This window comes from Xenopus tropicalis, chromosome 1 (assembly GCF_000004195.4).
Source record: "Xenopus tropicalis strain Nigerian chromosome 1, UCB_Xtro_10.0, whole genome shotgun sequence".
Taxonomy (NCBI): domain Eukaryota; kingdom Metazoa; phylum Chordata; class Amphibia; order Anura; family Pipidae; genus Xenopus; species Xenopus tropicalis.
In genome coordinates this window covers 108,638,760-108,656,857 of record NC_030677.2, presented here as the reverse complement: position 1 = coordinate 108,656,857, position 18,098 = coordinate 108,638,760, and the positions used below count along the sequence as shown (strand labels likewise).

At 36.9% G+C, this 18,098-nt stretch overlaps 1 protein-coding gene and 1 long non-coding RNA gene across 8 annotated transcripts in view; one reads left to right on the top strand and one right to left on the bottom strand.

The window, feature by feature from the left end:
* The window catches only part of palm2 (paralemmin 2), a 170,661-nt gene that overhangs the window by 67,670 nt on the left and 84,893 nt on the right, over positions 1–18,098 (top strand). For 6 of the 7 annotated variants that reach the window (XR_004221281.1, NM_001371531.1, XM_031896809.1 and 3 more), the window contains 3 exon segments: positions 14,539–14,653; positions 15,790–15,811; positions 16,696–16,797. Coding sequence is in view for 5 of the 7 variants with exons in the window: in NM_001371531.1 (NP_001358460.1) it covers positions 14,539–14,653; positions 15,790–15,811; positions 16,696–16,797 (239 nt within the window). In the remaining 2 variants the exon portion in view is untranslated. 7 annotated transcript variants of the gene reach the window in all.
* Positions 1–18,098, bottom strand: part of LOC105945455 — a 151,821-nt gene that overhangs the window by 65,419 nt on the left and 68,304 nt on the right. The gene's annotated exons all lie outside the window — the stretch shown is intronic.

The window sequence follows — 18,098 nt, the reverse complement described above, 5'->3', positions numbered from 1 at the left end:
CCTTTCCTTCTCCTTTAAATACATTTTTTTTATTTGTGCAGTTGCTTCTTGATGCCAGTTTGGCACACGTCATTGACATCACTGGCATGTTCCAAACATCTCAGCAAGCAGTGTATTGTGGCACCCAAACTGTGATCTTGGGCTACTGTGCATATTTCTGGTGGAAGTCATATTGCCAAAGGTTTGGCTCTGCAATTCTGGAAGCGCAATGGGCCACAGTTAAGGTGGTGCGAGTATAAGTGACATGGTTAGGGAGAAAGGATGGAAGATCTGTGCACTGGCACTAAAACGAAAAATTTGCCACAAGATAATACATAATGGGCCTGATTCACTAAAGTGCGATAAAAATTATCGCACGCTTTTTTGCGGTAAAAAAAGACGTGATAATTTGCGCGCGATTCACCATAGTATTATCGCGTGCGATAAATCGCCATTTTCGCATGCGCTAGTTTTACCGCATGTGTTAATTTCCGCGCTGAAAAGAATACGATCGCATGATTCACTATAACTTAGGCGCACTAAATATCGCATTCGGCTATGCAAAAATTAACACCTACTACAGGCAGGCGATAATTATAGAAAAGTACAGTAAATGAGCTTTTGGCAATAAAATATGGACTTTGCAGTGTTATTTAATGAAGTCTGTGTTTCCCCTAGAGTGACGCAGCCGCCAGTTTGCAGCGAAATGTTCATTTTTAAAACAGTAATTTTCCGCAAGTATTGGCGTGTATGGCTAACATGGCGTGCGTTCATTTGCGCGACTATTTATATTTGGCTACAAGTGATGAAATGTTTCGCCAGGCATGGATTCGCAGCGAATTTTTGGACGTGCGTTGAATTTTTTCGCGGCTGATTTTTTCATGCGTTTCGCAAAACAATCCACCAATGGCAAAATGCATGAAAAAATTCGCCACGCAAAAATTCACCGCACATCCAAAAATTTATACAAGCGTCAAAAAATAATAGTCACAATTTTTTTGCCCGCACAACATTTTTGCCGTTTCGTGGATCTTTCGAAAGATTTGCTAATTTTTCACTAAAGATAACCAGAACACATTTGCTCATCACTAGTGGGTACTATTTATAAGCATCTACTATTTATATGATACCATTTATATGCTACCATTTATATGTGGCTAATATTTATATACACCATTTATATGCGGCGACAATTTTTATACACTATTTCTAAGCTACCATTCATATGCGGCGACTATTCGCGTGCGTAATTTAGCGCATGTACCGGCAAATACCGCATTGAAATAGTCTTCGCAAGTTAAATAACGCATGCAATATCGCGCGTAAAAAAGCGCAAGTATGCTTATAGTGAATCGTTGTGAAAAGTTGCCAAAATTAAGACGCGGTAAAATTTTTAGCACACGCTAAAAATAGTGCACGTTTTATCGCACTTTATTGAATCAGGCCCAATGGGTATAACTTATGTGGTACTACATTCATCAAGTGAGAAATAAGAAATTAACTAATATTATAGTTTGCAAATTTTATCAGAAATCCGGCCCTGCATGAAGCTGTGGTTTCAGACAAGACCAAGACCCATGATTCTGCGCATTAGTGTCTCCCATGGATGAAGTGGCATAGTAGAAGGAACAAGTAACGTCCCAAATGTCCGCCCACAACCAATAGCAACGTGCCAATTCCAACTTCAGATTTACAGTGCATGAGAGAGAGTGGAATATTCTGGTGCATGCGCAGAGACAGTGCATTTGCTATCTTGAGGATGTTACCGCATAAATTATAGCAGCATGGAAAGGACTGGAGGAGGCAATCTCCTGATGTCAGTGAAGGGGACACAAATATAAACTTAGCTATTGTGTGCAGCAAGGGGATCTATATGGGCTTTCCTTGCCCTTTAAAAGAGGCAGGGATTTGCTTCTGTGTTAGGTACATTCATTAGTACAAGGCACAGGTACAGCTGAGAGTTGCCTGATGGCAGACTGACAGAAAAGCTAAAGATTAATTCACCAGAAAGTGTTGCTCAAAAGACAAAATCTGAAATCTGTTTAAAAGACAAAATCACAATGGTGGAAATAGAGGTTTGTGAATAAGGCGGGAAATCTGACAAATCTATCTCTATCAACACTTTAAATTTCCCCCATACTATTATAAAATATGGAGTAAAAAATAATAGTTTATGCTTAGTGAAAGCTTATAATCATGCTGGGGGACATTTTTCAACATGTCACTAATTTGCTATTTCTTCACCCATGGTGGGCAGATCCCATGACATTCAGTCAACATCCTTGTTTTAACATAACTGCAGAACACACGTTTCTAGCATCAGCACAAGAGCCCCAAAACATAGTAGTTTTGACCACTAGGGACACTGTAGTAAATCCAGGATATGGGAGATGACTGCCTTTAAAGTTGAGCATAGAGTGTAAGTTACAGATATGTTTACTATGATAGAAATACGTTGAATTCTCTGTTTTAATGCACATGAAAAATTTCAAATGTACCAGCAAAAATGAGTGTTAAAACGGCTATTGTAATCCTATACTTGCCATTGTATCATGGCATATAAATGCAATAGCTGGTGTTCCTTTTACTAGGGTGGCAAAAATCAGGGTTACCAACATGCATTTGTTCCAAGATCAGATATCTGTTCAGTTTGGCAGTGTGTAGTGCATGGATCCAGTCATTGGCCCTGGCCCATAGTGTTTATGTAATTTCCTGGTGTATATGTATAAAAGAATGAAGTTTGTGTTTAACTATGTCATGGTGATATGCATGTATGGTGATGGGTTTCTGGGTATTAGAGAGTTTGCAGAAAATACAGAAAACAACCTCACATGAGAAGCTATGTGGTAATATGTTGATATGCACATTATTCTAGATACCAATAAGATACTTTATTAAATTGTGTATGGTAAATGATAACTTTCATGAATACAAACCAGCAGTGAAGAGGTTCATAGGCTGGCAGTAGACATGCCAGCTCTACAAATCTTCAGGCTTCTGACTGCATATTTTCCAGTATGGAAATAGAGAACAAGCTTTGTGCCAGGAGCCATTCAGATTCAAGATGAGATCATTAGCAAACTATGCCCCATAGCAGCCCGGAGTTAATTTGCAGAATTGGTTGTCACATTACAAACTGAATGTCAGCTATTTGTCACAATGCCTTTTTTCAGATCATTATAATTTGTTGCTCCTACTCTCTCTAGACTGTTTTATCTTATGCTTGATAAGTAACCTGTTATTCCGTTTTTGCAGATTTTTTGTTTTATAAAGGATACCTTCTGTAACATGAAAATGAAAAGGATTTTGTCCCCTCTTTTCCTACTTTCCTATTGCTTTCTGTCCTCAAGGCTAGATATCACTTTCTCTCTCTGTCTCTCAACCTGCCATCTAGCACACAACAGGTTCAGTTTGTCATAAATGTATCCTAGTTATTGTCCTCCTTTCCCATGCTTCCAGAGCTCCTTCATTACTGTCACTGGGAAGTTGTATTTTTAGCATTCACAGTTATGAAATCAGTCTGTGTGATCTTTATAGATTTATAGGATAATATTCACATCCCCACATTAAGATGAGTATTTATCAGCTGTTTTGAATTGCATATTTTAAGTCAAAACCTATATGATATACCATATATATGATACCTCATGCTTACAAATGCAAATGTTTTATGTACAGTATAAAGGCTAGTAGAAAAGAAAGGGCTTGTTTTTTTTATGATAGTGCAATTCTCCTGTACATAATAACTTTAGTTATTTATAAAAACTCAGTTTTTCTTCCTGAGCATTTTTGCCACTTTGACAGTTCATGCTTGGTGGGTTGAGATCATTTCACAGTAGCAGCGCTATGTGTAAACTCCTTCTGAGTTACAAAATAAATCATGTATACTGTATATCTTTGTGCGCATACATTGTTATATGAATCTTAAAGTGGCCATACATGGGAAGATATGCTTGTTTGGCAAGGTCACCAAGCAAGCGGATTTTCTCCCAGTTTGCCCATCTAAAGGTTACAATGGTGGGCATAGGCGCTGACAGATCAGGGACCGAATTATTGAGCCAATGCAGTTCCTGATCCGACCGAAAATCAAACCTGCCCGGTCGAGATCAGCCCAATTTTCACTTGGTAGGGTAGGCCTGTCAGCGGTGCCCATACAAGGTCAGATAAGCTGCTAAATCAGTCTAAAGGACCCGAGTCGGCAGCTAAAATCTGCTTCTGTATGGCCACCTTTAGTCTTGCACATAGCAAACATCATAACCTTCCCACACAGGTACAAAAGGGAGAAAGAATCACATGAAGAGTGAGAGACAATGGGCCTTGTTTATTAACACCCAGATGCAAGTGCTAGAGCCCTAAGGGGAAATAAATCACACCTGTAAGGGCTAAATTCCACAGGAGATTTTCATCAGATTTTGTGGGTAAGATTTAATCTGATCCTTCATGCAACAACTACAAAATCTGATCTTTATAGGCTGCAATGTAAAGTTGGATCAGTCAGATGGTGTGTTTTGTTCATGAATCTACATACGACAGTCAGTGTAACGTTCAATGAGGAAAAAAAAAAGTTGTTTAGACACCATCAGATTTTATCTTGTTGAATGAATATGCAGCATGCTGCGTTCCCTTCCAACAGGCATGTGGGATGGCAAATCTTTCATGTAGTTTATCTATCAGTTCAGTTATATTTTAGCCCATGCAGCTACATCCGACTTGCATTCAGTTGTCAATTTTATTGAGTTAAAGAATTGCACTCAAATGATCTTGTGCTGAATTGATGGGTAATATATATATATATATATATATATATATATATATATATATATATATATACTGTATATACTCACTGCTCATTACTGCACAGTGGAGTGGTCTGTACTGCTCTAATGCTGTGGTTTATGACTGGTTTTCACCAAGACCTCACCAAGTCAGTGCTGAGGGGTTAATATATAGCACACATCTAATTTATTTGAAAACAATAAGTATACATATATAACCCTAGAAAGCAAATTATTAGGGTTTTGCTGAAATATTTACACCTGCCACAGGAGGGATGTAATGGACAGAGAAGAAGACAGGGGACAGTACTGGGGAGGACTGTCATTGAAAGGGCAACAACAGGTACATCGTCACCACATGTCTGCTGTTATGACTTCTGGGAGAATTGTGTGCCAGGAGCCCCTTGTTTTTCCACACTGGCCTTAGGTAATATGGGCCATCATTTCATTAGAGATCAATATCTAATCTCCATCTTGGACTTTAATTTGACTCCCCATGTAACATAGCACACAGTTTGGCATGCATAATTTTTTTTTTATGCTATAGGGCAGTAGTTTGGCTTTTGGACTCAATGGGCTGACAGTAATTATTCTAAGCATTTGCTTTTTGTTCAGTAATATTGAACACTTTGCTTCACCTTGCGTCCCTTTTTTCTGCAGCTACGGTATAAAATAAATCAGTTCAGTGTGTTGTGTTGCAGGGATCTGCACATGTGTTCTCTTTAGAATGACTTTCATGTGTAAGGCCATAAATATTTGCAGCATAAGCAAAAGCAACTGAGTGGTATATTATGAAAAATAAAGTGAGAAAACTTTTTTTTTTTTTTTTTGCAAGATTGTTAGTGAAGCATGGTAAGCAAATACTTTGCCACTATAAAGTATTCGTTGCTGTTATCAGAAGGGCGCACTCTTCTGTCTGTATGTAGATGATAAGAGAGATGCACTGCAGAGCAGAGGAGAATAACAGAAGCCCAAGAAAAGACAGAGGTGGGGAACTGAGACCAAAGAGAATGACTGGAGAACAGGATCTCTCATTTCACTTATCTGCTTCCTCTATGCTCTTTTCCATATCTTCTACAGTTTGTCTCGACATCCCATACTTTATTCTTTCTTGCGCAAACTTTCTCTATTTAGTTCCACCTCCTTTGCTCTCTGCCTATTCTTATTTTCTTTTATTTCCCCTTCATCATCTATTTCTTTTCTGATACAAACGTTAAGAAGACATCTATGGAGAAAATCTGCTCCAAGGTATTTTAGTTTACATAGAAGCAACTGAAAGGAAGACTGAGTCTCCTTTTTATATTGTCTTTAGTCTTTGAAGGTATGCCATTTTTCAAGGATTTTAGCAGAGTTTTGTCTTTTCTTGTTGTGTACTGCATGGTCTGCCTAGAAGCATAATTACATAGAATTGATATTTACTTATTTACTAAGTAAATATGAAAAGTTAAAATTAGTATGGTAAAAGACTAGTAAAATATATAGTGAAAGTATTTAGAATGTGCTCCACTGAGCACTTTTGCAATTTCCTAAATTATGTTAAAAGGGTTATATTTGAGGCAAAGATTGCTCCTGGATATGTGATTCAGTGGTTAATTCTTTCCAGTTAGAAGCTCCCTTCTTCCCTCCATACCAGGCATGTCACTGTGCCAGACTCTGGTAAGCTGTGTTTTCAAGGATTGTTGAAAACACATGGCATGTTATAAACACAATGCTCACTACTACGTTTTGAATATTTACTCTATTATTTTGTTAGCCTTTAGTTGTACATTAAGAGTTAAATATATAAATTAACAAAAGTGAATCTAAATAATATAATGAAAAAACAATCTGTGGAGAAAACCCAAAAGTGATGCCTTCCTTTAATAGAATATATTTACATGTGTTAAAACAGCCATGCATTTCCCACTGGGATGCATGTAGCTATACAGTCCTAATAGCAATTTACCAGAAGTCATTTCATAATCCCCTTAGGGGCAATTTCAAATGCAATCACAAAGTAAATCACTAGTTCTATACCAAGAAACCAGGTTTTTCTGATTTTTCAGTATACAGATTTTTCATTAGTGATATTGTGAGGTAAAGCACAGGTGCTTGAGTCCACTTTTATATGTGAAAATGGTGCATAGTACAAACATATTGAATAACCAATCAAACTATTTAACTATAATTGTAACCATGTATATGGGTTTTAATGTTATCAAAGAAAGAGTATTTGTTTATTATGTATATTATTATATATGTTTATAATATATTTTGCTGAAAAGTTGTTATTATGGCCACTAGGTGTCCTTCCACACCAACTTTACTTCTCCATCTTCTCTGCATAATAAGTGCGTTAAGTCTATGAGAACATCACTATGTTTTCACTGAACTGGATTAATTTCATTTTTCAACATGTATCTCCCAAGGCAAGTGTGCTGTAGGGACAAGGAACTAATACTGGGAACAGGTGGAAATGACAAAGTCTAATAGCGAGGTAACAAAAAAAATTAAGCAGAATTATAGTCAAGTTTAGATACAGGTCAGGAAAGATACTGGGTGCTATGAGACAAAGTGGCCCTGGCATAATTCAGGAAAATATTTTTATAATTATGTTTATATCATCCTATTATCAGCATAATTTATTATTATATAATTCCATTTTATGTATTTCAATATTTGCAAGCACGTATTAGTTTTCAATACAACTACATACATGTATTCCAGTTTTACTAATCATTACAAGTTTTAAGGACTTTTTCACTTTCTGGTTACTCATTAACCCCTGTGCTGCTAAAGTAAGTTTCTGGGAGCATAATGTGTTTTATGACCCGACAAGGATTGTTAATGCACAATTCATATTTCCAAAGAAAATGATAAAGCAATGAATGTAAAGGTCACCTTGCTAGCAAATCCAATATAAACAAGAAGGGTTATTTATTATATTTGCACAGAGATAATATCCACAGATGCAGGCAGATTTCCTTTTTTACTTCTGGCAACAGTTGCTGTGACTGCTTTAACAGGAAGTACTAGAGTGACTCTTCCTACATTTATTTCACTTGATGAGAAACAACTTAGACATTTTAAGTGAGTTCCCACATGAAAATTTTGCCTTGTTCCAATTTTCCATGAAGCAGACAAGGCTCTCTCAACATGGCCTTTTATAGAAACCAAAGCTGCATTGCTGATTTGCTTGATATGCCATCAGTATAATATGCATTGGTATTATACTTTATAAAGCACCAATATTTCCTGCAGGCATTTAACAGAGTTTATACATCATTCACATAAATATAAACTTAAATACAGTCTGCTATATTCTTTTGAATATAACAGTGCTTAAGTACAAATACTTCTGGCATTTAAACCACAAACCTCAATATGTTTTGCTTCTTGTGGGGAGCCATGGATTCCTTATTGGTTATTATATATTTCTAGAATCTACTCTTGAGGTCTTAACTGTTTGTTTTTACAACTATTTTAAATTTACACTGAATACAAGGCCACCTCACAAATGCTCATTGGAGCTGATTTATCAACATAGGTGTTACACTGAAGTGAAATTGCTGACACCTCTGTTGAAACCCTTTCATTACATTTTTGGAAAATGTAGACCAATAGAAAAGCTGCTTATTATAACTTACGATGGGGCCATTAAATTAGCCCCTGTGTACCATTGCAAGAGCACTAATGGCTGCAAGAGGTCAGCCCTTAGTGCTCATCTAAACAGCACTTATGTCCAGGGGACTGCTGTTCTGCACAGGGACAGCGTGATCAAAAATCCAGTGCTCAGTGCAGAGGCAGCAGGCATTAAGGACAAGGCCCCGATGTGGGCTGCATCTCTTGATGGTCCCTGATATGTGCATGATAACACTCAAGTTAGGGATAGGCGAGAGGGGATACCTAGGTGCCACCCCACACCAGCTTCTCTTGGATTCAGCCCCACAGGTTCAAGATGGAGCACAGAGATCTACAGCTATTTGCACGCAGCCAAATGCCATGTTTAAAATGCAGAAAAATGTTGCCTTTTTTGCACACTAGATTTCAGCTTTGAAAGCTTTGAGGGTAACTTTTCCTTCAACTAATGTATTTCTATCCTGGTTAATAGGATTAAAGGCCAGAAAACAGAATGAGCTTAAAGGGAAAGGAAAGGTGAAATCATTGTTGGATCCCAAAATGTTAAGCACCCACCCAGTGATTGTCATCGCTTACCTTATACACCGGGTCGGTGCTACTGTTAGGAGAGAACTCCACCAGCCCAATGTAGCTGCAAACCAGTGATCATCTTCCTCCAGTATTTTTCTTTGTGAACCCGGGGCCGACACATGTGCAGTAGAGAAAAAAACTAGCTTGGCAGAAGAAGGAAAAGTATTGCTCTCTCGCAGCTACCCTGGGCTAATGGTTTTCTCCTGACAGAAGCACCAGCCTGGGGTATTAGGAAAACAAAGAAAATCACTGGGGGGTGCCTAGCATAGTGATTGTACCTTTCCTTCTCCTTTAAACCTGAGTTATGCCCAATTACCCACTTAAATGTCAGTTAGGGGCACATTTGCTAATCCACGAATCGGAATCCCGAATGGGTAAAATTCGGATTGGAAACGAAAATTTTGCGACTTTTTCGTCGCCGTCAAATTTTTTTTTGTATTTTGCACAATTTTTCTGTCGCTGTCACGACTTTATTGTATTTTGCGCGACTTTTTTGCCGCCATTGCGATTTTTTGGTATTGAGCAATTGTAAACGGCGGAACAAACAATCCGGTTTTTTCGCGACGGAGACGAAAATGTTGTGGAAAATATACAATAAAGTCGTAACAGCGACGAAAAAGTCGCACAAATACAGATCATTACGAAAAAACGCGTTCGGACGCTTTCGGTCCGTTCATGGATTAGTAAATCTGCCCCTTAGTGTCATATTAATAGGACAGAGTGCACTTTCTGTGTCTAATTTAAATATATGAAATTGTAGATGATGATTTCATTACACTAAACTCAAATAAAAATGTAATGATTTTTCCTGAAATGACTGTAGTTAAAATGCACTTGGTCCATAATGGTATACACCTTGTATACCACATGGCCTGGATCCAAGTGCTAGAGCACTAAGGGGCGTGCTTGTTACCCAAAAGCAGGCTGTAGGTACAGGGATTCCTTTTTGCTTGCCATTAAATGCACGGAGATGATATATAGGGACACACTAAACCTCCCCCAGTGGATCAGTTCAGGGATGTTATTTGGTATACAAGATAATGGAGATTTGTTAAAAGAAAACCTTTATTTGTAAAGTTTGCAAAATAATAAGAATTAAAATGATTGGAGGCAGTATTCTTAAACCATGCAAAAGGTGAACCAGTGCCTCACTTTAACATAACTGCCTCTTCCAGAATTCAGTCACCCAAATCCCACATACCTTAAGTATCCTGCCAGTATTCATTGGGAGTAATTGAGTCTGTTCCATGGTGATAGTCCCCTTATGCTTGCTCAATGTTTTTCACTGCTGTATGCAGCTTTGTGAAGTGCAAGTATTTCTTTGTGTGCCAAATACATTGTTGTCCTACTTTGAAAAGAAAAGCACAAAGGAAGCATTTACTTAAATGCTATTAGTTTTTAAAACCATGAGCCTTTGGGACAATTTAAATGAACAAACTGACCCTTTATCAGTCCCTCTAGCTTTAACAAATGAGTGGAATGTATTTCTCCCTTAAGGTAAACTTTCTGTTTCCATATTATCCCTATGGCATAATTAACTAAAAAAACATTTTGAAGAGTAATAATAAAGTATGTCAAACTTCTGAGAAAGTAGCCACACACTGGTGAACATTGCATGAAACAATAACAGGAAACCTCTGAGGGTGGAAACCATAAACTGCTCACACCCCAGAATGCACTGCACTTCCTGATTAGCTCAGTTTTCCCAGACACACTTAGAGTAACCTTGAAGTTATCCCACAGGAACGGCACATCCCTATCAAATTAGCCAAAGTTAATGACTAGTGCCTGACATTTTAGCATGTCTAATCCCATCATTAAAGAATGTGCTAGCTTTTTTTCTCTTAGAAAATGCAGTAAGCTTAATAGTGTCCCAGTTTGTTTTTTTATGTTGCTTTCAGGGCAGGGGAATTGGTGTGTGATCTCTGATTGTTATTCCCATTTCGCTGTGCACGCAATTTAATAAAGACATTTTGTTGGAAATATTTTTACAAAAAATACAGAGGTCGCTGATACATAAACATGTAAGTGTTGTAGAAATAAAATGATAATGATCATTGTCATTTAGTCTGAATGCTATGCTTTTTTTACAGACATAAGTGCGTGATTTTCAGTTCAGTAGGTCATTCAGTTCTAAACAAGGCTGCATTAGAATTGCCAATCACATTTTGCCATGCATTTTCATGCAAGTTGGTAAATCATCAATGGTGAAAAATTGCAGGGGAGATGTTATTTTCAACTTGTTTGCTGACGATACACTTCCTATTGACTTCTGTGGTGTCTCATGTGGGGTAATTTTATTTTTTTAATTTTCATGGGTTTTCTAAACAGCAAGCAGCGTTTTTTTTTAGTTTTACGCAAACTCACGGATGTGAACATTATGCATTTTGGGGCACACTCCATGCTTGAGATTGGGACATGCTCTGAAAAATTGCAATAAAAATGCAGGTGTGCTTTCCTACTTCCACTCTTTGCTCTGCTGTGATGGATTTCTTCTTTTCCTGGACAACTCTATGTCAGCGCTTACTGCTTCCATCAAAAGTAAGCAGTGAGCGCTGAGCATAGACAACAGCTGCAGCCTTCACTTTGATCTCAGCATACATTCCAACATTATCAGTTTCAAAATTGGGATGCTCTTTTCTCCTCTCATATTCACGCTCTCATTAGAGCTTTAAGCAAGCGCTATACATAACCATCCACAGATAAAGGGTATAGGAGCAGGGAGGGGTAGGCCACAAAATTAGCCTGTATGCAGACAGTATCCTGCTAACTCTAACCTTGCCTCTGACCTCACTGCCACATCTCAGTCAGCTTTTAGATCAATTTAGCCTCATATTTGGATATAAGATAAATAGCTCAAACTCCCAGACCCTACCAATTAAAATGCATTAAAATTACTAGAAACTAACTTTGCACTGGCAGGAGAAAGCTATCAAATATTTGGGAATACAACTGACTGTATCTTATGACTCTCTCTATGAGAAAAACTACTCTCCCTTACTCTCCACCTTAAAGGAGAATGAAAGTTAAAATCACTGAGGAGTGCCAAAATGTTAAGCACCCTGCAGTATTGTAATCACATTCATGGCCCAGGATATCTGTGACCGAGTGATCCTCTTCCATCTTCTGTCTTTGTGCTCATTGCGCATGCACGGTAGAGAAAAAACCTGCACTTTAGCAAGAAAGTCAGTATTTTCACCCTACTGCGCATGCACATGCATTCGGAAGAATGAAGCTAGATGGGAGAGAATCGTTTGGTCACAGATACCCCGGGCTAGTGCAGTTTGCAGTTTTTAGGTAAGTGATTACAATCACTTGGGGGGGTGCCTAAAATCTGTGCCTTTGAAAAGGCACACAGTAGCTCTCCATCTTCTTTCCTGCTATTTGCTTCTATCAGTTACCTGACTGACTTACAATAAAAAGTACATATGTTATAAAATTGCCACAATACAAGGCTAATTAGTCAACAAAGTCGATTCACATTGCATGGCAGCTCATCAGTGTATTCTGTATTAGAACTTAATAATCAGCCCTGTAGAAAGGTTAAATGACAGCCAACAACCCATAAACGTTGCTTCTTGACGGCAGCAGCCCAGAGCACACATCAACAGGGTCTTACACTATAATAAATATGCCCCAAAAAGTATGTTTAGTGTCACTAGCCTGGACTGACAGTTGCTGATGCTGGCAAATGCCAGAGGGGCTGCTATAAGATGCCATAGAAGGTTACTCTTTATTCGTTGGTGAGGGCTTTATTGGGCCCCTATGTACATGAAATTACAGGGCCTATTTTAAATCCCAGTCTAGACCTCGTGTCACTGACACTAATGGGATGGCTTACACAATCCAAGATAAAACTTTAAAGGCCTGGATTATTACTGTTGTACGGCTGCTGAAACTATTTGTTGGTACAGTAAGTTCAAAATATAGCATTTGATGCTATATTTTTTTTAAGCTTTACTACCTCTTTAAAACCGATGTTTTGGTTTTTTTTTTAAAGAAAATGGGGCCATTTTATTTATTAGCATGCTGTTCAAAATCATTAGCACCAGTATGTGGTGTAATGTGCTGGGTGGCCTGAAATGCCTGTATGTGTGGGTGTGGAGTAACAGAATATGTAGTCAAGCTATCTAAAATACAACAATTAATCATGCTTTATGTATGATATAGTTACTTACTGTATGTTTTATTTTTTGTGTGGCATTAGAAAAAACCCTAGCAAATAATTCTCCAATTACTTTTGCTACCTACATGCTAAGAACACACTGACCTTGTCCATTGAGTTATAGCTGGGAAGATTCTTCATATTTGCACTTTAGGAATAATCATGGATCTGAAATATGTGTTTGACATCCTAATAAACTGCTTTAACTGGAGTGAGAAGAATGTGACTCTCCAGTGTCTTGTTTTAAATGTGTTTGTATGCCGTCCAGGCTAACATGGTGCTTGCACACTGTAGAGAAACACTTGCTCACTACAGATGCTGAAAAAGTCTGACCACAGAAAAGATACAGTTTTTATTAAAATTTAAAATTTTGTATTAAAACTAATGAACTTTGATATGAACAAAAAATGGCATAATGAAATGATTACTGAAACATTATAACTTATTTATTATACAAAATGTAAGTTTGATAAGATATGTATAACAACAAAGGTTGCAAAACAACAAAATAAAAGAGGCCCTGTCCATCACATTATACTGTTTTAGTAGAAATATATTTTATATACTATCTTTATAAAATGATTTGAATGGCATATTTAATCTGCCATTTAGTGCACACCCTGTAATAAACGCAGAGACTCCCAATAGCTTGTATACATGATTTTATGATATTATACCATTAATTTCTTCCTGACAGGAAAGAGGCCAGACCTACTTAGTATTAGTTACCATATGACTTACACACTCATACCACAGTTTATTTTTAATGATAAAACAGGAAATTAGAATATCATCATGTAAACATGTAAGAAATATATTTTTAAAGATTTCAGATCAAGATGCAATACAGATGCTAGTTTGGCAGATTGGTGGCTGTATAATATGATTGGCTGGATGTTAATGTGAGTGACAGGCATAGTTCAACGGATTCTATTTTGCAGGAGGTTTTGAATCTCCATGGAAAGCCAACATTCCAATGTAATTTAAAAAATTCAAGATATCTTTGGATCTTCATATCTCATCAGTTTGGGGTTCCTATTTATACTGTTATTTATTGTAATAGATGTCATATATTTTATTAGGGATATATACACAGGATTATAACTAGCAGACGTGAAACTGATATTCAGTACAAAAAAACAGATGCTAGGATTTATTCCATTCATAAATCTGCTAGCTGCACTGGAACACACCTCTTTGGAGAATGTAGCTTTTTTAAAGATTCCAACCTGATGCTTGGAAACAATGTAATCTCTGTTATTCATTGTGGATTAAAAAAAAAACTTTTTTTTACCCATCAGACCATATTTATAAGTAAAGTATGGTGGAATATGTGGGAGTATAAAATTAAACGTTATAGTTATAATAACCATAATATTTTTACAACCTATTGTAGCAAAAACTTGATATCATTCACATTTTGTCTTTCAGACTGGAGCAGGATATTGGACGACTGGAGAGTGAGGAATCACTTATATCTGCGAAAGAGCAAATCCTCAGAGAAAAACTAAGAGAAACAGAAATATCTTTTGAAGATTTGCAAAAGGTAACATTAGCACTCTAGGTAAAATCATGGCAATTTTTTTGCTCATTGTGTGTTTTGCACTAGTTTAATTAAGGTCTTCAGGTAAACCCCATGGCATTGGAAAATACTAAACAGAGACAACTGACTCTAAGAGCATTTAAATATACACTATGGGGCTGATTTACTAACCCACGAATCCGACCCGAATTGGAAAAGTTCCGACTTGAAAACGAACATTTTGCGACTTTTTCGTATGTTTTGCGATTTTTTCGGATTCTTTACGAATTTTTCGTTACCAATACGATTTTTGCGTAAAAACGCGAGTTTTTCGTATCCATTACGAAAGTTGCGTAAAAAGTTGCGCATTTTTCGTAGCGTTAAAACTTACGCGAAAAGTTGCGCATTTTTCGCGTAAGTTTTAACGCTACGAAAAATGCGCAACTTTTTACGCAACTTTCGTAATGGATACGAAAACTCGCGTTTCTACGCAAAAATTGTATTGGTAACGAAAAATTCGCAAAGAATCCGAAAAAATCGCAAAACATACGAAAAAATCGCAAAATACCGATCATTACGAAAAAAACGCAATCGGACTCCATTCGACCCGTTCGTGGGTAAGTAAATCAGCCCCTATGTGTTTTTAATGCATTCTATTACCATTGACCCATACATTACAAATGTAAAAGAACATTTGCAAGTTTATTTACAAAGTTTGACAGACACTCTCCTATGATTAGAATCTGATGGGACTGCATACATATTGAAAGGCCAAGCTGATCACTGCTATGTCATCAGTTTGCTTGGAACTACATGGCCACTCCGGGCCAGTATGACCTTTGACAAACAGTTACCACTATACAGTCACTATACAAATGCACAATTAAATAATGATTGCAATTTATTGTTCTATTCTGAGAATGTGCATGTGTGATGGCTATTTACTACTAGTCATATATAAATAGGTACCTCCTACTGTTTCTAGGTAGAATGGGACCTAGAGTAAGATGTCTCTAAAACCCACACTGCAGTTGGGTGGTGCTACTACTACATAACATCCCAGTATATAAGATAATTCCACCACATCACATAATTTTTTTACTTCAGTATTGATTGCTATAGCATGAAAATAGTAATATCTATTTTGTTTCTTTTTGCAGAGTTTGTCAAACCAGGAGACAGGTAAGAATTTAATATTACTGTTCTATTATTACTCTTTCATGCTAGAAGACCTAATGTGCTTTCTAGTTGAAAACAGAAAGCTTCTTCTAAATGTTGCAAAGTAAACCAATTGTGTGTCTGAATCTAGGGCCAAACATTCTAGAGATGGGATATACGAAGCACACATATCTTTTTTTAAAATTATTCTTATCATGTAGGCAATAAAAAACATTAAATCACATCTGATTTACATTTTGGGTAAAAAGGATCATTTTCTGGTAAGCAGTAGAGAATCCCTTTTACACAGGGGAAGATAAAATGCAGCTCTGTGTCAGCTTTGTTAATGTGTTACTGGCCCCAAACTGACTGGCATCATACAGGCAATGCCCTGAGTGCCACTAGTGCTTGTGAACAGCCTAGAAAAGCAGCCAGTGGAAATCGAACTGACAGTACAGCCTTTGGGTTATCCAAATTCAGAGTATCATACTTAGGTTGGCCAGTAGTTATTTATTTTTCTAAATGCCCTCAAATGTGTTTCTGATCAGGTGCAGATAATCTAGCAACTTCAGCGAAAGACACACATTCAATTTGATGAAAGAAATCTATTTCAGTTTCCCCACAGACCTTAATGACCAAGTGATAAAAGTTTCCCATCAAGATGAAGCAGTATGTGATGGTTTAATGCAGCTTGAAGAGACCTGTTCCCTCCTACCTCTGCTAATCTATTTAATGCCATTCACAAGGCAATGAATCTGCATTTTGCTGCCATCCAGTTACAGAGTAGAGAGCTTTAATTCCCATTGTTTAGACAAAGTTGACACACTGCTGTTTAAGCACTGCTATGGCTTTCTGACTATACAATGCTGCTGCTAACCAAACCCTTTTCTTCTCTTTTCTAATACCAGATGCTGTGAACTACATTTACTCTGAGATCCCTGACCTCACAACTTTTAATTTACAAAATACAGAAACATCCCTTTCTGGTGACGGAACGACAAGGGTAGCTGGTAAGTATATTACACTGTTACATTTAAGAGTAAGCTTGCATTTTTAAGTTGTAATACAATTTTGATCATTTTGTAAATTAACAGATTAGTGCAATATCATATCCTAGTTTGCACTTAAAGTAAACCAAGCCTGTTTCCTGGATTTTATTTTAGAAATGTTGTTTTAACAGATTTAAGTTAGAAAAATTGCTTTTGTTTTTGCAGCTGGCAAAGTATTCTACGTTATTGAACTCTCTCTAAACCACTTCCACTTTAAAAGTGATTGAAATCCCATAACTCACTTGGGCACCCAAAGCAAAAACATGTTGTAGTATATGTTATACAACAACACCTTTTCTTTATTAATTGCTTATGTTAAACTAATGAATACATAATGTATATATAAAAAAGGCTAACATTCTATACCCTATTTGTTTTGTAAAGTTTATGGTTAGTCAAGGTGGATATCTGTATCAGGTGGGTACCTACAAATAACTACCTGTCCAAGGACCTTTTGTCTGCAGTGGTATACTATCATGTCTATCTCCTCCTTCAGCATTGATTGTAATTATAATTAATTTTATCAAATTAACCTTAAAAAATCAATCATCTGTCATCAGCCTTTAAGCCCTTGATCTTACAGACTAGAAGCATACTGCATAATATGGGTTTTTGTGTATTTCCACAAGCTTTTTATCACATTAAATCAGGGCATGTCATTGTAAAATTAAAGCATGCAGTTAAGAATATTATAGTTTATTAGATCTTTGCCTTTCTACAGCTAGAGAATCCTTCAGTGTAGGTCCAAGGTTCAGTCCAAGGTCCCTTGTGATCTAATTCACTTCCTCTTTTATATTGTTGGCAAATGTTTTTATTGGAATACTTAGCAAAGCTGCCATTTTAACATTTCCTGAATGAGCAGGGGATTTTTCTTTGTATCTTATGTGAGTGGGATCCTGAAACAGTTCATAATTTTGAATCATTGTCAGATGAGAGGAACAATGGCAGTTAAATGGCCTTATAAACTTAAGGTAATACTGTCATGGGAAAACATGTTTTTTCAAAATGCATCAGTTAATAGAGATTCTCCAGCAGAATCCTGCATTGAAAACCTTTTTATAAAAGTTCAAACATATTTTTTAATATTTAATTTTGAAATTTCACATGGAGCTAGCCATGATTGATCTTAATTTCCAGTGAGTGCCACAGCCAGTAGATATCTGAATGGTACTCAACAATAAGAAATCCAAGTCCGGATTGGGACTGCTTCAGTTTACATGGATTAGAATAACCAATAGCTTATCTAAAAGCAGTTCTAATGT